The 23,048-nt window shown below is 41.0% G+C and overlaps 1 protein-coding gene across 1 annotated transcript in view; it reads right to left on the bottom strand.

Annotated features, from left to right (window-relative positions):
- Nucleotides 1–754: 754 nt before the first annotated feature.
- cacnb2b (calcium channel, voltage-dependent, beta 2b) overlaps nt 755–23,048 on the bottom strand; it is a 37,233-nt gene continuing 14,939 nt past the window's right edge. Inside the window, exons 2-13 of the mRNA XM_079569941.1 lie at nt 10,184–10,249; nt 8,860–8,982; nt 8,640–8,779; nt 7,582–7,643; nt 7,475–7,500; nt 7,305–7,385; nt 5,890–5,948; nt 5,704–5,813; nt 3,971–4,122; nt 3,796–3,891; nt 2,685–2,861; nt 755–1,503 (exon numbers count right to left, since the gene is read on the bottom strand). Of these exons, the coding sequence (XP_079426067.1) occupies nt 778–1,503; nt 2,685–2,861; nt 3,796–3,891; nt 3,971–4,122; nt 5,704–5,813; nt 5,890–5,948; nt 7,305–7,385; nt 7,475–7,500; nt 7,582–7,643; nt 8,640–8,779; nt 8,860–8,982; nt 10,184–10,249 (1,818 nt within the window). The 3' untranslated portion in view covers nt 755–777. The remainder of the gene's footprint in view (nt 1,504–2,684; nt 2,862–3,795; nt 3,892–3,970; nt 4,123–5,703; nt 5,814–5,889; nt 5,949–7,304; nt 7,386–7,474; nt 7,501–7,581; nt 7,644–8,639; nt 8,780–8,859; nt 8,983–10,183; nt 10,250–23,048) is intronic.

Below are 23,048 nucleotides of genomic sequence, written 5' to 3' on the forward strand. Positions count from 1 at the left end.
CTGTTCAGTTTCCGTGTATAAGTGCTACGTGGCAGTGGGGGCAAAAACAAATGACATAGTCTTAAAAAGTCAGTCAGTCCATTGTGTCAGTGCATAAGAACATGAGAAGCACAAGCACCAACACCACTTTATTGCTACTCCATACATTTCTTAGAAACAAACCAGTGCCTTTGAGTGCAGCTGAAGCCACCTGTCCGGGCTCGAGAATTTCTGTCTGTTTGATAGGTCTCTTTTGTGTATATTGACGTATTTTCGGGAAACAAAAGCTTAGCCAGAACAGTACATTTAATATATTCAAGATTTTTGTGATATTTTAGATCATTTCCCCATGTGGGACATTTTGAAGGTTTATTCTTAGTATTTATTCTTTAGACCAGTGGTTCTCAACCTGGGGGTCGGGACCCCCAAGGGGGTCGCGAGACAAATTTGGGGGGTCGCCAGATCATTTAGATAAAATATGCATATTTTTATTAGCATATAATGTAATATTTTATTGTAGCACGTGTTTACTATTTTACCAGAGAGCCATTATTTGTTCATAATTTGATTGATTTATTGAATTTATTTCAGCCATTTGTTTTGTTTTTCTTTGTTTTTTCAGAATTATGTAGGCTAATGTTCCTATTTCTCACTGTGTGACCCGGGCGGGGGGTCACAAACCCCTTTACCTGTTATAATGGGGGTCGCGGCTCCAAAAGGTTGAGAACCACTGCTTTAGACTCTACCCACTGTGCCACTGTCTCCATTAAAATCCACTGGTTTGTTAATCTGAAACCCTCACTGGTGCATGTACGTCCCCCTGTGCCATTGCCGTGCTTCCCTCTCTCTCGCTCTCACCTCTCTCTCTCGATCCTTAAATCTGTCCCTCTCTCTGTCCGGCTGGTGGTCCCGTTCGCGGCTGTGGTAGTTATGGTGATTATGTGTGCTGTAGTGCGTCGTTTCAGTGCTGTGCTGTTTGCGGGACAGGCCTGCGTGATGCTGGTGATGGTGCCTGTGATGCCTATTGCGCTCGTTGTGCTCGTTTTCCTCCCCTCTGTGCACGTGGTGGGGCGGGGCGTGGACGTTCCGGGTCTGGTGGTGCCTCGCGTGGTTCCTTTGGGGATGGTGGTACTGCGTTTCCTCTGATGCCTCTTCCATTTCTGGAGGCCTGTTCTCGGCCGGATGCCTCCTCGGAAGTCTTTGGGCGTGCTCCTGCGTCGAGTCCAAAGCAGGGGCAGCGGGACCAGCAGCAGAGGGGGGAGAGGTGCGGCCGGGGCGGGGCTGCTGGCTTGTGCTGTGGTGATCTGGTCTTTTGTGATGATGGTGGTGGTGGTGGTGGTGGTGGCGGGTGTGAGAGGGTCTCTTTGGTTCGGACCGCAGAAGCCGCTCCTCCTCCTCACTGGGGCGGTGGGCGTCCTCGTGTTTCGTGGCAGCTGCGGCCGAGGGAGGAGCGTCCTGCTCTAAGTGCTGGTCCCGGGAACCTTTCCTCTTGGAGGCGATGGGTCTCTTGCTCTTCTGCTCGTCCTACAGAGAGATGCAAAAGAGACGTGAGGAGAGAAAATAATGCACTAATTGCACTAATGAAAGTTGCATTAACTACAACAGCACAAGCACGAAACGAGGCTAAATCGGTCATCAAGAAAGGAATGAACAAATCTAAAACAAGAGGGGAAAAGTTTTAGGGGCAAAATTTGTCAACATGGTAAATTTTAATCAATGGTACAGATTTTTAACGACTAAAATCAAGTTCAAAACCACTCAAAGTGTTTATGAAGAATGGTAAAATGGATAGGAGCACAGGAGGAGCCTTTTGGTGAAGATGCACAGATTACTCAAAGATGCGCTGGGGTTTGAAACACTACTCCAGGTGTGTTTTACTGATGAGAGAGCAACATTGTAACATGGCAAAAAGCTCTAAAAAGTTGATGTGACATAATACCCCCCTTTAAAGGAACGGGCCACCCTCTTTACATACTGAGATATGTTCTCAACTGAGCGTAGACGAGTTTATACGTACCTGTCTGGTCTTTGTGCGTGCCCTCAGTCACGCAAAATGACCAAAGATGTTGTTAGCATTTGGCCCCTCCCAATGTATTCCTATAGCTCCAAACGGGGGTGAAGTTGGAAGATACCATGCTCTTTCAGGGGCACGCACAAAGACCAGGTACGTATCAACTCGTCTAAGCTCAGGTAAGAACAAATCACAGTATGGAAGAACTGTGTGCCCTCAGTCACGCTAAAAGACCAAATATGTTGTTAGCCTTTGGCCTCTCCCAGTATATTCCTATAGCTCCAAACGGGGTGAAGTTAGAAGCGACTAAGCTCTTCCACGGGCACAAATACCAGACAGGTACGGATCAACTTGTCTAAGCTCAGGTAAGAACATATCACAGTATGGATAAACGGTGGCCTGTTCCTTTAAAGTAATGTGATTTTACTGCATGTGTCAGAGCACACACAAACAAAGTTCTGCACCTGGCTCCTGTGCGTTTTTATGAAGCTACAACTTTGATCTACTTAAAGAGGAACTCACCACTCCATCACTTCTTCAACTGTCCATTAGAGGGTGGTATGAGGAAAAATGAGATGAACGTTAGATGAATATGACAACAGATGTTTTATCACCACAGATGGGATGAAAAAATAATGCAATGGCTTATTTACTGTTAACTTTATGCATATGGTTATTGTTATGAGGCAAATACCGGCGGCACGGCCGTGGGGCTGGTGGGCAGGGTGTTTTCGGCGAGATGTGCCACGAGAGCGTTGGCCGGCTCCATTTCCGGAGGGTGAGTGGCCCTCCAGTACGACTCCAGGAAGTCGGCGACGTGCTCACAGGCGTCTGTAAGCTGGTTCTCATCCAGGATCACGTCATACATTTCCTGTGGCGCGAAATAAAGAAGAAATTGTCCTGAGATATGTGGGTAAGATACAGTTGGAAAGAAGCTAGGCAACACTGCCTGAAAATAAATTAAAAATCGCCACATGGATCTAGGTTTGAGCAGTTTGTCAGGTCTAGGTTTGAAACATTATGTGGCCAAAAATCTGACAAACTTTCATGTATATTTTGCATATATTGGTAAATTATTCATGGGCTTGTACAAATATTGTATTTTTTTTTTTTCATATGATCACATGACCTCATTAGAGGCTTGATATAAACAGGTCCCCCCCACTCTTCTTCATGTCTGAGGAAGGGCTGGTTTAATGCCCGAAAGGTCACGACATGGTGCGGAGCTTTTTGTTTTCTTGTTTCATCTGAAAATCTGACCATCCTGAATGACCAGGTTCATCAATAGACTTTTTCTTCTCTGATGGCAAAGGCATATTCCAAGATGACAATGCCAGGATTCATCGGGCTCACATCGTGAAAGAGTGTGAGTAAGTAATTTCCACACATGGATAGGCCACCACAGATCTTAACCCCATTGAGAATCTTTGGGATGTGCTGGAGAAGGCTTTCCCAGTGGTCCAACTCTCCCGTCATCAGATCTTGGACATGGGACAAAATAAATCTTGTGACTCTGCAGAAACAATGCAACAACGAATGTGTGTAATTGAAGCTAAAGGCGGTCCAATGATCATTTGTGTTATTCCTCCAATCGGTCTCAGGATTGTTGATGTAAACTTGTGGCTATAATCCAGCATGTTCACCGTTTTTGTTGAGTCAATACAGATGTCTATTAATCTGCCCATCAGTTAAATAAAGTACATTACAGTGTGTGACCTTTTTCAGTGGTGGCAGAGTGAATCCCTAAATCTTCACATGCCTCTGTAGGGTGTAATATAAAACAATAACCACCAGAGGGCACTCACAGACGGACACTGTGCGAGTTTGTCTGCTGCCACTAACTGTACGTTGAGGTGTTTGGTTTGAGACTTCCCCCTCGTCTTGATCAATCTGGTCAAAACCTACAAGAAGCACAAACAATAGTGATGAAATTGCATAGTTAGGCTACAAAGAAGCGCGGATTATAGTAGCGCTGCGTACCTTTGGCGAGGAGATCTTGACGTAGACGAGGATCGGGGCCAGTGACGTTTTGCACACTTGGAACGGGTGGTTGATTGTGTCCGCGTCCAGGACGACTAGCTGCATACTGCGGCCGAGCTCAAAGATCCTCTCCACCTCCCCCTGGATCTGAGCTGTAGTGGACCCGAGTTAGTACAGTAGAAGAATAAATACATCACAGTCATGCTGTTTGTATTAGGGCTTAGTGTACTTACCAGCAGCATCTGGAAGGAAAGGCAAAAGGAAACCAAGAAAAGTCAGTTAATGGCATTGAAAGGTTATTCTTACTTTTTACTGTCATCTCCACAATTACTTCCCAACCCCTGCCATAACCAGGCGCATTTTCTCCAGTTCGGCTTTACCCAAATCAAAAAGCTTCTTGACTGGAGCTTACTGCCTATAGACCAGTGTAGTGCCTCATTTGAAAGACCTACAAAACAGATCTGTTTCCTTCTCTTGTTTTGTGGCAGTTTTTTTGTCATGTTTTGCCACTTCTTTGTTCATGGTTATTTTGCCATTTTTTAAATTGCGTTTCCTTCTCGTTTTTGACCCCCCGCTCACTTCCGTCAATAACCTTTAGGAGTTACTGCATGGACGTTGTGCTCGTCGTATCATTACGCCTCACAATATAGTACCCCTTTTTATCTGCTTATAAAATCGACATGTTACATTTCTGTGTAAATATACTTCCCTTGAAAACACTTCACGTAGCTTTATTTAAATAGGGAACACGTGGAAGAGCTTGGTAGCTTCTATCGTGAGCTTTTTTGGAGCTATATGACATGTGGGAGACGCTGCGTATGTGCTCCGTTTGCGTGACAGAGCGCACGGACAAAGACCAGACGGGTATACTGTATATTAACTCGTCTAAGGTTAGGTAAGAACATATCTCAGTATGTAAAAACGGTGGCCTATTCCTTTAAGAAGCTTCTAGATGTGAGTTAAGCTGAACTGGAGAAAACAGGAATGAAAATGTAACAAAAACGTGTGTCAAAAACGCAAAAACGTGACGAACACGTCACAACAAAACCGAGGAGTGAGCTTAGACGTCAGCTTTCAAATGAGGCGTTTCACAGGCCTAAAGGCTGAAAGCTCTCAGGTCAAGAAGTTTTGAAATTTGGGTAATGTTGAACTGGAGAAAATGTGCTCGCCTCAGGTTAATAAACAAATGTGTAATAAATCTGGAAAAATAAAGGAGCAGACATGGACTAAACCAAGACAAAAACAGCTCTGCGCCAGTCAGGCCTCTTTACAACACAGATGTTTGAATCCTGGAAAAGTCTCTCCTACCCAGGTTCTAACCATGGATTGAACAAACTGTTATGATCTGGGTCTTTTGCAGAAACATATTGAAACAACACCATGACCAATGTGTGCTGTGATCAAAGCTAAAGGCCGTGGAGATTTTTCCTTTTTTCTTTTGGCAGAGTAAATATGAGCATCACATGATTCTGGACACTCTGTACTACCAGTATCCACAACTTGACAACCACTATCTCAAGCTTTATCAAGTTCATTAAGAGCTACTTTATAACGCCTCTTCACGCCCCATTTATTCTTCAATACATGCATTTCCCCACAGTTGGCTGTCTAAAACGCTACACTGTCTGAAGGAAAACTATAGCAGGCGCTGGGAGGAGACGTTTAGGCCAAGGTCAGACGAGCGTTGCCGTGATTGGTATTGCACACGGCTGCCAGGCTTCGAGGCGATGTACCTAAATTGGAGCGCGTATTGGAACGGTCGATTAAGGCCTTTTTCCCAGGATTGTTGAGGATGGATCTTTTCGCCAGAGAGATGTCGGCCGTGACCCGTGTGATGGTAATTCTGAAAAATAGGAGAGCATTAGCTTGCGGTTTTGACTCATAATATGTAAACCTAGGAAAGTCTGGATTTAACATACCTGCTCTCAAACCGATGCTTCAAAAAGTCAAATAACGCTTTTTGCATCATGTCTGTTACCTATAGATGGGGAAATGATATGAAAGGTAAGTTTCTTTATCCTGTGTTGGGGGTAATGTATTACAGAAGTAACGAGTCACAAAAATATATTACTTTTTTCAGTAAGCGAGGATTACAACATATTACTTAAAGGGGCTAGATGCAAGTTGGCCATTTTATACTCACTACTGCCACCTCAGATCATACATGTAACTGCACCTTCTATATTAAGCTCGTGCATGACGGCACTTTGGACCCGAATTAACACTTTTTTGAGTGACACTGCAGGATTTTAGAGGCAGTTGTGGTGAACAGGTCTGGGCTCATGCTACACATTAGGACATTGTTGGAACATGTAGGGGGAGGAAAATACATAATTTTAACATTTTTAAACTCTGTATAGTCCCTTTAAACAAAATACGGTAATATATTTGTCATTATAATACAAGTAACTCGAGTTACAAGTGCATTTAAATGGTTTATATTGATGTATGAACAAAAAAATGCCAAACTCCCACCAAATAAAATGCACCAAATCTAGTTGAACATTGGTGTATAAGATCTGCAGTCTGTAGTTAACATCGTCAAAACAAAACACAAGACGATGGGGATAACAAAGGAAAAGGAAATCTCTGGCTGCACTTTTGTGGCATTATTACTATTTTTAGTTTATATTTTGCCAAAGGTAACTCAGTCAGAAGTAACTCATAGTAGTGACAGTAGTATCTAATACAAACATATTACGTATTTAAAGCTGTAACTACTAATATACAATATATAACAATTTTACAGTAACTTGCCCAACACTGTCTGTATCAGGCCGGTCAAACAGAACAGTATACGGACATCTGTTTTTAATCTTGACCAGCGCTATAGTGGAGCTTATCTGTTGGACTGTCACATGCCCTTCACTTTTCGAATAACCGCTGAAGATAATCTCACAAGAGTTGCACTTTTGATGATGCCAGTAGTTTAGCTTTCACAACTTGAGCCTTGTCAGACCTACTGTCGATGTTTTGTTTCATTTGGTCAGTGCATGTTCATTATGTAACACACATGACATAAATGCACCCATTTCCCTGCAAGTGCACGTCAACATTTATTTATCTATTTATTATAAACTGAATGCAACATCACCAAAAGTGCAATTGGGACACCCCACAATCAGTTTTTAGCCTTCAGACAACCCTCAACTTTTAAAAACTATTTATGTCCAGACCTTGCTTTGCTTCTGAGATCAAACACAATCGGCAGTTCTCGAATTTTCTAACACAGAAGCTTTGATGCTAAAATATTGCCATGTCAGTCACAGGCACCATGTTGAAGTCACAGTCTGCACTATCGGTTCAGTGGTCATAATGTTTTCTGCAGACTCACCTCTAAGCCCTTCAGCGATGGCCCCATTAGAATAACTGGACGCATTGTAGGCACTACATCATACATGGCCACGTGCTCACCCTTCACACATTTAAAGATGTTTTAGTTATGAATTCATTTCAGCCGAATGTAAATATGTTATTTTGGTTAATGAATGAATGAGGACATACCGGTTTCTTTTTTACTTGCTGTTGTGCTGTGGAAAAAAAGGAAAACATAAACACATTTTATATCGTCTTTAAATATATGCATGTTTCTGTAAGGAAACTACACTGACCTTGTGAAGGAGGGGTGTACTTCTTTGAATTCATATCTTGAGCTACTTGAGCGGCAGCTTTACTGAAATTAGAATAGTTCAAATTAATTTTCACTGAGCCCTGGTTTCTGTGTCTGAAACACTAATATGTGACTATTAATGAAATTATCTACAGTACATCAGGGTCGAGGGCCGCATATATTGTAAAGGACTGTGGCCTCGTAAATAACAACAGCTTACATTTATTGTGCTTCATCAGCCTGTGTCACATGTTTCTCAAAGTGCTACAAGAAGTCATTATTCATTCACTCCACATTCGATGGCAGTAATTTACTATTGTAGTCACAGCCGCCCTCGGGCAGACTGACCATTTACCACGTGGCTATAATATGCTGTTTATATCCTAATCTCTTATTATGTCAGTGCCCTCTGCTGGACACGTGTGGAATTCTTTCGTTTTTTTGTTGTTGTTTTTTTTCATTTAAGCTGCCCCCTAGTGGCTGGAGTGAGCAAACTGGTTAATTCATTAAAAATCCATAACTCCGCACAGGAATGGGCTAGTTTGTTTTGACAAGCGCAGGAATTCATGCTCCTCAAACGCCCACATTATGTCATCTTGCGGGCTGCATGTGGCCCGCAGGCCTTGACCTTGACACATGTGATCTACATTATTTAATCTACATTAACTGTTATAACAACACCACAATTAATTCTAATATCAGGTTTTGGGTGGATGTTGTTGTCCTAAAAGGTTTCGTCAGAATCCTATTTTTGACAGTATGCAGTTTAACCTCCTCATTCCTGACAGGAGCATCAGGAGAAAATTGACTACAACGGTAAGTGGTCCCTCATTATACAGCGTTTTTCCACCTACATTACGCATTCAAAATTCTTTTCATCAAGGAACGTCTCATCCATTCACTCTCATTCACACACCAAATGTACACAGACACTGGAGGCAAGGTGTGGTGAAGCGTCTTGCCCAAAGACACAACGGTATCATCTGCACCCCTGCCGCCCCAGTAATCGCCCATGTTAATATAACTCTACACAGTGTTGTAAAGTCTGTCCGTACATACTTGGCTAAGGCCTTCGCCGCTTTCCTGGCCTGCACCTCTCGCCGAATGAGGATGGTCTCCAGATTCACCGGACTGGGAATAAAACCCACGACTGCATCCTCCTTCACCGGCCGCCCGATCCACCACTCATTGCTAAACTTCTGTCTCGAGAGAAGTTATAAGGTTAGCTTTAATTCAACCATTTTTCCTCAAACAACGGCGTAACAAATTGTGATCAAACCTCTTTGATGTGGAGGAAGTCTCTGGCCTCGAACGTGACAGCTTGTCCCGGGACGGGCACATTGTCGTCGTCTGCGGGGGTATAGGAGAAGTTGCACCGGACAGCAAACGCAACAGCCTTGTACTACAAACACAAAATACATGACACAATTATACGTGCAGCTAACCGTGTCTGAAAAATAGAAAGAGCATAAGGCAATTAGTTTTTTTGAATGAATTCACTACAATCACTTAAAAGGACAAATTAAGTGTATATAGCAATACTGTATTTATCTAAGTAATGTAAATAACATCATGTCCTGTTTCCATGAGAGTTTTTCCTATAGCAACTCTATTCTGAGCTGTGTGTGAGTATATATACAATATATGTGGCAATGTGGCAATCAGAAAACCTCCGGAATCGTTCAGTCCTAGTTTGCGTTTTTAATTTGATTCCCCACAGTAAATGCCAGGCTATCAGACTTGACCTTTGGAAGGCTGTAGATCCTGGGTCGTGATGAGGCAGAATGTGATAATAATATTAAATAGGAAAGATCAGGATTAAAACGGGGATTGAACTCATATCTGTGTTCGAATGTTACGGTATGTATTTCATTGATATTCACTGTGTTCAAAGGCAAACAAGAGTTGCTGCCTCTTCACACGGGACGGCCTTTATGTAACTGAACTAATGAACTAATGAACTGAAAATTCACCCACAATGAAAGCGCTGTCCTGCCCCACCTGCCACATGTAAATGAGCGGCTGCTCTTATAACAAAGCGGTACAGATGCATGTACATTGTGTGATGACAGAAATGTTGGTATATTTGCGATATATATGAGTATCTCATATCAGATCTAATTGAGTTCACATGTTGACAGTGCACCTTGGTTTCTTTGTGAATTTGAGCAAAGAAATGGTATAACAGGCCCTAAGAAAGATGTTTAATATTCTTATTGTACAGAAAATCAGATCGAAGCATTGTTAAACTCAACTGGCTGAAGGAAATCTACCACAGTTGGTGATAAACCCTGGTGGCTATTTGATGGCTATTATTAGTAATATTTTTTCCACAGAGCCATAATGACCTTTCCCGATGATCAGTGTCCAAAAATGTATTTGTTTTTCTTCTTGTTGTTCCAGTTTCTTTCACCAAATTGAGAACAATGGGATATGAAGCTGGCATAATTTCAGCTGCTACGAAGATATGATTTCATCAGTCTAAGCAGCAGGATATTGTGGTGTTAATCCAAATCCATGTCTGTGAGTGTGATGTAATCGCGTCCCAGGCCGACTGCTCCCATGATGCAACAGTCAGAAACAGGAAGTAAAACCGGAAGTACCTTGGCCTTTTCCAGCTGCACCTGAGCGTTCCTTTCCTCGCTGCCGTCTGTGTCCTGACGCTCTCCCTTTGAGACACAAACAGCATCAACAGGTTGTTTCAAAGTGACATTGAATCTCTCCGAAGACCCCATTGTTTAATAATCAGGTGAAGGACATTCCTACGACATTTGGTCAGTCTGCCTTTTCTGATTTGCAAATATCCCTGGTCAGTGTGTGTGAATAAATGTTTTGTATTGTGTGTGATTGAATGGGTAAGTGTTAGATTTTCAGAAAGGCAGCAACCAGGGACAGGAGTTTAAAATTGGCTCTAGCTGCACACTTTTAGTATCCCATCAGAAGCTGCAAACTTATAACAAACAATCAAATATTAACTTTACTGATAACACTTTTAATCATCTTACATGATGGAATGAAAGCTTATTTGTATAGCGCTTTTCACTTGACACAGTGCTTCACACAGTAGGATAAAGGGCAGAGATCTCCAACCAGTAGCTCGGGAGCTTTCCAGCCCTTTCTTGGTAGCTCGCCAAAGGCTTTCTACCTTTCTACACGCGCTTCATAATCCCATTTTAGAGGCATTTTGTGTTTGTTTTGAACATGATGAACAGAATCTTTTTCTTAAATGATGTTAAAATACCATCTTGGCTAGTGCCTCTCCAGGGTGAATTCCTCCTAAGTCTTCGAAACGCAAGTAACTCCTTGACTTTTTTGGTTGGAGACTCCTAGTGTAGGGGATAGTGTGTACTTCATTCACTCCACACACGGTGGTGGTGAACTACATCTGTAGCTACAGTTTCTCGTGGTGACTGACAGAAGCGTGACTACACACATCTGTGACAACGGTCCTTCTGGCCACCACCATTCATTCATCATTCACATGATGTAGTTTATGTTTACATTGCTTATTGTTTTGATTATCCAATAAGAAAGCAGAATGAGTCCCACACGTTGCCAGATGCAGACCCTTGTAATAGAAATCTTTAACCTCTTAATCCTGCCTGAACAGTTTTGGCTTTACCTAAATCTAAAAGCTTCTTAGAAAAAAGTGTCAAAATAGCAACAAAAAGCGGGATGAAAACGAGGATGAAAAAGTCACAAAAAACCCGACAAAAAAGTGACAAATGAGCGACAGAAAAGCATCAAAAAAGCGACACAAATGTGATGGAAAAAGTGCTAATAAAAAAGCAATGAAACAAAATGTTAAAAAAAAGGGACGACAATGCAGGAACAACGTGAGGAAAAAGATCCTTCTAGATCAGTTTTGTAGGTCTTAGCTTTCAAATGAGGGGTTGCTCTGGCTTGTAGATGGTAAGATTTAGATGTGGGTAAAGCTGATAAGAGAAAATGCACTTGGTGAAAGGCGGGGGTTCAGAGGTTAAAGTCTCGACCCCTTTTGATTTCCTATTACCTCCCTGATGACGTCCCATGAACACTTTAAAATCCTGTGTTTACTTAACTGGGAGGAGGTTTGTCCCGTCATGCAACTCTTAGATTTATATGGCTTGTGTCCCAGAGATTAGACCGTCCCCTCAAAGACATGCTAATTAATGCCCTCTATGTAAGAGCCAGGAGTCAATCTGGCACTCGAGATACAAGACACAGCACACTATCCTTCCTGCATCTATGGACAGACACGCTCTCATGAATTTCAACAGCAGCACAAGTGAAGTCCTTGATGCAGAAATAAGATGTGTCAAAGTCAGCTTTCACATGAATAAAATGGGAGTATGCTTTGGAGATTCAACCCTGACATAAGGTTGTATAGGGGTTACATTCTTCCTTCTTGGGGAAAGAAACAGGTGGAATTTCATTTACATGCAATACCTTGTGATACTATTTTCATTGATTTAAGTAAAATATAATAAAAGTACTTCGGGACCTAACACAATGTCAACTGGAGATTTTTCAACATGGATTGGTTGTTTGTCTATTTAAACAATTATCCAATCAGAAAGCAGAATGAATGGGACCTTAAAAGAACGAAAGAAGAAAGATTTCAATTATTAGACACATAATTTATACAGACTAGACTAAACTAGACTTAAGATTTAAAACTGCCTCATGCGATGTCTTTTTGAATTTTTTTCATCAGTAGGTGGAGTAGTGAACTCTGCTCTGCTCCACCCCCTCCCCTCACCTGGCTTTCCCCCGTCGCCCACGCCCCTCACTGCCCTCCACACTGTTTAGACCACACGCTGCTCTGATTGCATTCAATGAGCTACAGAAATCTCATTAATCTTGTGTGAAACAAACATTCAGCTGCATAAATAAGATATGTACAAAGTAAATATTTTGAGATTTACATTTATTTGTTAAACTGCAACTTTCATGAAAGCCTGTCACTTTCTTTTGGACATTTAGGACATAATAATTCCATTTAGAACTAAGTTTACAGCGCACAACTTTTTTCCCCCGCAACCCTTGAAAAAGACTTGGCAGCTCCTGCAGATATTGTATTCATAAACAAACAGACCTTTCACGAGGATTTCAGCTGCATCAGAACAATTTCGGTCAGATGTTTATCAGTTCACAATCTTTTTGTAAACTTCTGGGGGGCATGTGGGGGTGAGGGGTGTGTTGGGGGGTGGGGGGCATGGGTCTATCATAACAAACGGGTGAGGGAGGTGTGATGTGTAGTGCTGGTCTCCTTCTGCTGTTTGCGAGTGTGGCACGCACATGGTGGTGCATCTCGAGGCGCTTATTGGTAATGCATCGGTGCCAGGCCGGCAAAACGGGATCGCTTAGAGTAGCTTTAATATTGAATAAAAGAAAATTAGCGAATATTATTCAATTTCACTTTTTAATATCAACAACAATAATAAGTATAACTAATACGAGACAGACATTATATATAAAAAAGAAAAACTCTTAAACGGGCTAGATGCAAGTTAGCCATTTTATACTCACTACTGCAACCTAAGGTCATACATGTAACTGCAGCTTCTATATTAAGCTTGTGCATGACGGCATTTCGGACCCGAAGTAACACCTTTTTGAGCAGGATTTTAGAGCCAGTTATGGTGAACAGGTCTGGGCTCATTACACAGGACATTGCTGAAACATGTAAGGAGAGGAAAATACTTAGTTTTAACATTTTTAAACTCCGTATAGTCCCTTCAAGCTATAACAATTCCATGTTTTCCGGTCAGAACCACTTTCCCTTTTGCAAACTCCAGACATAAGTTGTTACTGACGACTGCAGAGCACCCTGCTAATAATGCAGACTGGCCGTATGCAATCACGATTTGATTAAAATGCAGTTATTAGTGCAGCCATGGGACAGTCATGGAAGGTAGAGGTCTTGGTGATGGAATTACAAAGAAACATGCAAACCCTATGAGTAAATTGTACTTTCATTCTTTGTGACTCATTTTAAAATGTATGCGGTGAAAGCAGTCATTAATAATTCAAGCATCGCCGCCTGCAGCTTTACATTTTATACCCGAGCGAGCGTTAAATACAACCAGGGACCATATTTTGCATCTAATTCCTGGACCCTTCTCCAATTCCCCGCAGCAGCCTTTTAAATATTCAAATTGTTCAGTTGAGGAGGTTCTTTTTGGCTCGGTGACTTTGGCCTCGCGGTGAACAGATGTCTGGTGCGGTCAGTGTAAACAAAAAGTCCTGCCTGGGCTTTAATTCAGCCGCAGGAGGTCCACTTCCTCATCCTTCCTCTGTTCCACATATTCTTCTGGAAATTAACTCAATTTACTGATCAATGCACAATGTAAAAGTATTTAAAACTGAGTTGTCTTGGACTTGGTGATATGATGAAAAAAAGTTGTAAGTTGCACCAATATTTGGACAATTTTCATAGCAGCGACATCTTGAAAAGTGAGCACAAACATAACGCAGCATTAAAGGAATAGGCCACCGTTTTTACATACTGAGATATGTTCTTACCTAACCTTAGACGAGTTAATATATACCCGTCTGGTCTTTGTCCGCACAGTAACTCCTAACGACTTCCCCCTGCTCACTTCCGTCAATAACCTTTAGGATTTACTGTGCGGACGTTGTGCTCCTCGTATCATTACGCCTCACAATATAGTACCCCTTTTTATTTGCTTAGAAAATCGACATGTTACATTTCTGTGTAAATATACTTCGCTTGAAAACACTTCACGTAACTTTATTTAAATAGGGAACACGTGGAAGAGCTTGGTAGCTTCTATCGTGAGCTTTTTTGGAGCTATATGACATGTGGGAGAGGCTGCGTATGTGCTCCATTTGCGTGACAGAGCGCACGGACAAAGACCAGACGGGTATATATTAACTCGTCTAAGGTTAGGTAAGAACATATCTCAGTATGTAAAAACAGTGGCCTATTCCTTTCAAGGCTTCTGGCGACTGAAAGATGCCGTGTGCTGGTGGTCAAAAAAGCAATTTGGTTTAATAATAATTTCTTTTAATAATTTTTTAATTAACTTTTAGAGATAGATACTGATTTCATTCATTTATTTATTTGGTTTAACATGGGCATAGCAATTACATTGAACAAACCAGATGCATTGTTTAAGTGTTATAGCGCCTGTGCTACTTTTCAACACCTGTCCATAGGGGCCTTTTAGGTTACAATAGATAAAACACATTATTAAACAAGACACATTTTACATTTGGGAACAACTTTGCCCCGATTTGAGTCACTGTTTGAGCTCTCTGGTAAATATGTTGATATTCGTCTGCAGTTTGAGTCCAGTGGGGAGAGAGTTCCACAGTGTATTCCCTCTGAAGGAGAAGATAGACTGTCCAAAAGATTTTCTAAACTTTGAGACACACAAAGCACACAATCCCCGCTAACTGAGGCTCTGGTGGAGGGTCTGAGAGAGCCCTGACGCCTCACCATGAGGCCAGAGAACAGTGGTGACACAGTCAATACTAAAATTTACAAAGTTTTCGTATGATATGATGCCATCTCATAGGTTTCTAGTCAAATATCTTAATTGCCTGTTTATACAGAGCAGTGACTGGTTTCAGAGTGGACAGTGATGTTTGCAGTATGACAAATGTGAAAAAAACATTGCATGTATACAATTAACCCGTGTGTTGTGACAACTCTCTTCTAATAAAACGAACACAATTAAGATTTGTTTTGACATTCCTGCAGATGTGGTTTACTTGACTTTGAAACTTCAGGAGTTTTTCTAAGATTATTTCCAAGTATTTTGTTTCATGAACCTCCTGAATTGGGACAGCTGAAGCCATCTTGAGATGTTTTGTAAAGCCTGTGTTAACTGATGCCCAGCCAGTGCAGATGTTTTTGCTGACACATGGATAACTGTGTCATCTGCATAAAGCTGCAGTTTACACCCTGACAGAAACATCGGAGATCATTTATATATTTTTTTTATCTTTGTTACTGTCAAGTGGCTTAATTTCAGTTGTTTTTGTATCAAAGGCACATCCTGTTAGTATGTGGAGCACTTACAAGTTTTATATTTTCTATGTGTGATGTTTTATCTTTGTATAATGTGTTTTAATGTGTCGACTAGTTCTCAGAATTGCAAAACGAATTTACCCACGGGTACAAATAAATTAACCTAACCTAACCTAACAGCAACGGTCCTAGAACTGACCCTTGAGGCACTCCCAAGTCATTTGGACGGGGTGGATTTAATGCTTCCTACTTTCACACTTTGTTCTCTACCCTCCAGGTAGGACTTAAACCATAACAGAGCTGCAGATGAAAATTGAAATTGCTGTAATTTATGCAATAACATTCAACGGTCCACTGTGTCGAAGGCCTTCTTCAGATCTAAAAACACAGCGCCTTTGACATTCCCTTCATCCACTGAACCTTTGATCTGCTCCAACAAAAAGCAGTTGGCTGTTTCTGTGCTGTATTTTTGTCTGATCTGTTTCTGCCAACTTTACGACGTCCTTGGAGTCCATCTGCTATCCCCCAGTATGGTGCTGATTTCCCTGCGTTACCGTGGTGATCAGCTGCGATACGTCACTTTTAATAGACCGATTGTAGCCGACAAAACATAGTCATTTAGCAACTAAAAAATAGTGTACATGAATAGTGTGTGAATATGGCTGTGGTGCTGACCAAAATGTTATTAGGTTATTGCAAGCATTTGTGTCGTTTAAAGCAGGGGTAGGCAAGTTTTCTTGGCGGAGGGCCGATTTTCTTTATTGTAAATAGACCAAGGGCCGAAGCTGCTGATTATTATCCCAAAGTAGAGCACAACACTGGAAACATGACCATCTTAAATGAGATAAATTACTTAAAATTGCTTGAATAAAAGTTCTTCTATGTTGAATTTGAGTTTGAACTAATCCAAGATGCAAATGCTAGCGCCAACGGAACAAGAATAAAACCCACTTGAAATCAGACAATTGTTTTTCACTTGAAATGACACAAAATAATTTGAATTAAGATAATAACTACTACTAGAGGTTTTATCTCATCTAAGACCAGACCAAATTAACTCAAATCTTAGATTTAATCTCTTAATTCAAGCAGATTTGTTATTTCTTCCTTAAAACGATTATTCTTTATTCTCCTTCAGACGTCAGTGTTGTACATAATATATATGACCTAATTGGGTGTATTGACAGTATTTCTACCTTTTTTCTCCCATTTAACTCTAATAATGTTAAAAGTACTCTCTGATTTGTGTGATAATGTTTCTCAAAATCATCTTGAGGGCCAGAGGTTCTGTGCTGAAGGGCCGAATTTGGCAATCAGGCCTGACGTTGCCTACGCCTGGTTTAAAGTAAAGCACGTTTTAGCTTCAGCCAGCATTTCATATGTTTATGTCTCTATATTTATATATCTATGTTTATGTATCTATATTCTCACACCAACACATTACTTTTTGGCATCTGGTTTCCAGCGTTAACCTCAACAATCCTCCTTTACATTTATTCAGTCGCTGTCAATCTGCCCAATCTCTCAATCTCATATTTTCTTTCTTCTACTTATCCCTACTACAGCAGCAGTCGGAGACGATCAAGAAGGAAAAGGAAAGAGACATTTTTGACAGACAGAAATACAGATAAATAAATAACATAAAAGATACAGTCAGTCATTTAAATGCCAATCTCCACATAATTATGCCGACTGAGGGCATAAGAAGGTGTATGGAGTGCTTATCTTCAGTTTTCTCAAGGTGACTTCTGCCTCTAAAATGTCTACACAGCACAGATAGTAGGAAACACAGAAAAAACATTGTTTGATCTCAGAGACAGACTGCACACTGGACGAGTCTGAGCCAGCTGGACGTCCCAAATGGAGATAAATCTCACGGAGGACTGAGTCAACAAATGTGCCGATAACAAACTTCATAGCTCAAACTTTGTAAAGAGATTTTATGTTATGCTATGCTTTTTTGAACGTGGATTCAATCCCACTGTAGATTCAGATGCTGTTTGTGTGAGTCCAGGCCTCAGAGGAGACTTTATTGTACATGTTTTAGTGGAGAAACATATGCAGGTAGGGCAAAACTCATGCGAAAGGCCCCACTAATTATTACTTATTTTTAGCTACAAATATGATTCGCAACAAAGGCCATTTGAGCACTGAAAGGATCACAACAAGTTAGGTGAAACTATCTGGACTTTCGAAACACAGACGAGCATCATGACATCATAAGTCAAAGAGAAGGTTGAGTGCTTAGAGCTCTTAAAAAGGAGACAGATTGAATATACTGGATCATATAATCAGAACTTTTTCATGAGGGAACATCAAATGAATGCAGTATAATTTGTGGCGTTTATGCTCTCCATATGGCCACAACAAGTGACTTTCTATCACAGACAGACCGGCGTGGCCAATAAGTTTAGCAGCGGTTGTTAAACGTTCTCTCTACGGGTTCAACCTCATAAAAATCTAGCGAGAGCCTTGTGTTACTAAATTACTCTCTGCCTTTGATAATGAAGCAGGAACACAATGAAACAATTATTTAACTATGATCGAGTTATAGTTCAAACCTGACTCTTCACCATTGGCCAAGATAGGCAAAATAATGTTTTTATTTCTGTTATGAAAACAAATAAAACCCCAGACAAACGATAAATGAAACATGTCCATCAAATCAGACACAAACAAAGTGGCAAATGGCAAAATAACTTAAAGCACCAGAATTGTTGTATGTAACTTATCTAACTTTGCTGATAATCCTCTCCGTCAGACACGCTGCTTTTTTCGGGAGCATTCACGCGGCTCATACTCTCATCATCAAGACGTTTCCATGGCAACTTTGCAACAGAAGATGCAGTTTCAGCAAAAAAGTCATTGACTCATCAACTCCTGCTACTGCTGAGAGAAATAAACAATAAGCCTACATCATGAGGGAGGCATTAGGATTTCTTGCATGATTTAAGGAGATAATGGCCACCCAGATGGACATTTGAATAAACAAATGGTAAAACTTAGTGGACATTGCTTTGGAGCGTTCATCAGCACTGTCATGCTGAGTGAATTTAAAGAACTGTAATCGAATTGACCAAAGATCGCATTTATCAGATTGCATTTGACTTTGAAGGCTCAATGGACCGGACTCTGCAGCCAATTATGTGGGAGTGACAGCAGGAGTTTGCACTAAGGAAGAATAAAAGGGAAACTTTCTGGTGCCACTGATGTGGAAAGCAATAATTGGTTGGTTTAGCTGAGTTTTTTTTTAAAGAGGTTCATCTTGTGTCTGTTCACGAATCATGCAGTTAATAGTTATATTTATTTGTTATAATTCTCTAGAAATAAAATGTCATCTAAATAGGGATTGAGTAATATATAAAATAAGACATTTAGTCCATGGGCCAGACCAAATATCGGTACCGAAAAGGTGGCAAAGGCTATCATTGATTTTTAAGTAGGTCCATGTCTGAGGTTTATATTTTTGTATGATAGCCTTTTCAGAGTTACAGCTTTATCATAGTTTTCAGCTGTTGAAGTGAACCACCCCCTTGTCAAAAAAGTCGCTTTTGACACTGGTCCATATTTTGGTTTAGGCCATTTCCAGCCCATTAGATACTGATTTACACATTGTATTTGGTATCATTGTAAAGAAGACATTTTCATGTTTCATTTGAGCCCAAATGTACTACTCTGTGACTATTACCGTGGTAACCAAAGCTCCTCAAACACAAACCTGAGGACGTTTTTTCACCATTTTCACAAAAACAGTTTTACTATGTTTAATGCTGTTTCTTCAAGGAACATCACAGAGACAAATGTTTGATACTGTGGAACTCTCTAGACTCTGAGGATTCAGGAAATGTATAACATGTCAGTACTTTCTCATCTTAAGGCCTCACAGTGAGCCACGAAGTAAAAGAATGTCCACCTCACATGAGCCTCTCCCATTGAAATGAGCCTATATCTGCCATTCTAAGGTTGGAACAGCTGGTGAGACTTTCTGTCCAGGACAGGCCAATGCAACTTGAAATTATATTTGTGGAGAAGAACAGTTCTGTATTTTCACCAAAAAGTTGTTAATATATTTTATATATTATAGCTATTTATCATATACTATGCCATACACACAATGGCATTCTGTTTCTTTCACTACTATATGTAGTCCTGTACATTTGTCTAAAATGTCTCAATAATCCAAGATTATTCCAAAGGTTTGTCTTTGTAGACACCACATGGTTATGAAGCTGAAGCTGAAGCTGAATTTGCCATAAACCACACGTTTACTATGAACATCACCCTTTTTTACTGATTAGTAAATTAATAAAGTAAATCATTTTGTAAGGTCATTTCAGTAAAGTTGTTTTATTTCATTACTAATAAATCAAATATAGTAATATAGAGATGGTGAGATGTGAGGTGTTAAAACCAGGACATGAAGAGTCAACACAAAACTACAGCTTACCCTCATCCAGAACTAAATCCCAGAGGCAGTCGACTAAGCAAAACAGTCCATATTTTTATTTAATTAAACAATTTCTCCAGCTTTTCTGAAGTTATTTTAAGTTTTTTGTACATGGATTGTTTTGTTTTTTTGTGTGTGTATGTGCTGTATTAACGTCTTTGAGTTTATTTTTTATGTTGTGTAATTTATTTATTTTCTTCCCAGGCATATTGAGTCTGTGCACATGAAATATGCTGTATAAATGACTAAACAAAAGTTTACTTATTAGTTTTATGGACAGAACTTAAAGACACAGCCAGGAACCGGAGGGTGTCCGGTTTGGGAACCCCAGGATCTCAGGTGTTGTTCTGATGGCTTCATCAAATCAGGACCTTCAGCTGCCCTGGGGCGGTTTGCAGCCGAGTGTGAAGTGGGATGAGTATCAGCACTTCCAAATCCGAGGCCATGGGTGGCTTCCCCTCTACAGGTCGGTGGAGAGGCCTTACCTCAAGTGGAGGAGTTCAAGTATCTCAGTGTTGTGTTCTCGAGTGAGGGACGGATGGAGCGTGAGATCGATAGACGGATCAGTGCGACATCGGCAGTGATCATTGTTACTGTGTTTGTTGTGGTGAAGAGGGAGCTGATTTACTGATCGATCTACAGTATGTTCTAACCTCACCTATGGTCATAAGATCTGGGTAATGACCAAAAGGACAAGATCGCAGATACAGGCGGCCGAAAGGAGCTTCCTCAGTCAACTAAGAGGAGCTTGGAGTAGAGCCGCTGCTTTTCCCATCATAACTTAGCAGGTAACAAACCTGTTGATGATTGTGGAGGTTTAAATGTAGAGTTGTGCCCATATCCTGAATTATTCTTCATGCTCTTCAGAATATGCTGGAAACAAATCTTTTGGCGATGGCACTTATTGAGTTGTCATCCTGGACTGTGCCACCTCTGCAGGGTTCAGTATCACCTAATGCTGACAATAGTTATATCGAGCCCAGTCAAATGCAACTAGAAAACTGTCTCTCGGAGGCTCAGCAGGCTCCACCTCTGAAACCATTCCTGTTTGGGATTGTCTCTTGTTGCCTCTTGTGCACATTTTTATCTCAACACCTCAACAAGTGTAGAGTGAAAAAAGAACATGCAAATTATAGCATGAGAATACTTTATCCAGCACAAGGAATGTATCACAAGAGTCCTTTTGTTGAAATTTGTGTTTTTGAAGATACTTCATATGCTCAGACTGGACTCAACAAGTTGCACATGAATGTTGTATGAGGAGATGAAAAACAGCAAGTATGCATAGGAAGTGGTGAGGACAATGCAGAAGAACAAGGGTCTGAGGCCGATTGATTCTAGATTTGGACATGCGCAGAGAAGGGATCGAGGTCCAGAAGAAGACAACGAAGTGAAGATTTATGGATATTCCGAACTTTTACAACTGTTTGTGAACTGTAATTCAGATAATGCATTGGAGCCACAGATTGAAGCTGTACGTTATTGTCCCTTTACAATAATTAACCATTTAACCCATCCATCTGCCCCTGGAACATGTCAGGAGCAGTGGACAGCCATGCTCATGTTCAGAATCACCAAGTTAGAGGATTATCCTCCTGTGCATCTTTTACGTTGATGGAAGAAACCAAAGCACCCCAAAAAAATCTGTCCTGACACAGACAGAGGATGTAAACTCCTCACAAAAACACCTAAATTGAGCTTCATGCTGAGAGGCAAGAGAACGCAAAGCACTAAGACTAACCACTGAGGGCATGCAATCTCTCCTGCGCATTCAACATTTTTTGGGCCAGTTCTTCCACCTGGCACAAGGACAGCTCTGCTCCAAACAAGACAAGACCCACATTCTTTTCCTAGGTTACATCGTGCTGCCTCATGTTCTTCCTTTAGTGTTATGGGCTTCTATAAGCTCTATCAGGTCAAATTAAAAACTTGAGTTAACCAGTGTCCGTGTCTGAGAGAAAAAGATGCAAAGCTGGTCCTGCTATGTTTCCAGGTTGTACTCAGCCGTAGTTCACCCCCACTCTTACACCACCTTTCTCCCTCGCCCCTTCCCGGTCGCGTAGTCTGGTTGGAAGAAAAACACAACATTGCCATTGGTCACGAGTCGCCATTGTCAACTGTTGCAGGAAAAGCTTGGTTCTTGGATAACCAACTGTCTAACCAACTGCAGTTTGTGTGTCTTCTTGGACATAAATGTATTCCCTTCACCCTTTTCTATCTGCATAATGTTTTTTGTACAAGGGGATTCAAGAGTGACTGAATGTCTAGCTGTCACCTCACAGCAAGACGTTCCTGGGTTCGATATCCCAGGCCATGTGGGACCTTTCTGTGTAGAGTTTGCATGTTGTTCTTTTCGTTTCATGTCCCCTGAGTTAATTTTCTGTAGAATCAAGTTCTAGTACGGTAGAACACCTTCGTACTTCTAACCTAGCTTTTGACTCAAAATCTAGCGATAGTAAACCCCCTTTTGTCTTTGTCCCAAGGGCTATTCGACTGCACAACTCTCTAGAAGCAAAAGACAATGGTGTCTGCAATGTTATATCACTAGAAATGTTCTTCATTTACCAAATACAAATGTAAAATGATGTGGTTTCAGTAGTGAATGAGTGAAAGTGAATGAGACTGTCAGTGAGTGCATTGTGTAGGCTACATAATATGGATATTTTTTTTACAATTTAGGATACAGTTTATACACTGCTCACAAAAACTTAGGGCACACTCAAAAAACACAATGTAACTCCAAGTCAGTCAAATTTCTGGGATATCAGACTGTCCAGTTAGGAAGCCACGCTTATTGTGAATCAATTTCACTTGGTGTTGTGGAAATTAAACAGTTAACAGGTGGAAATGAGAGGCAATTAGCAAGATCACTCCAAAAGAGGTTTTGCAGGTGGTGACCACAGACCATTTCCCTGTCTTCATCCTTTGTACCGTACTTTTGGAACACTTTTGCATTTGTCCAGTGTTCTCACCACTAGAGGCATCATGAGGAGCATCTACAGCCCACAGAAGTTGCTCAGGGAGTGATGCTCATCCAAAA

The sequence above is a fragment of the Gobius niger genome, assembly GCF_951799975.1.
Source record: "Gobius niger genome assembly, chromosome: 13".
NCBI classification, from domain to species: Eukaryota; Metazoa; Chordata; class Actinopteri; order Gobiiformes; family Gobiidae; genus Gobius; species Gobius niger.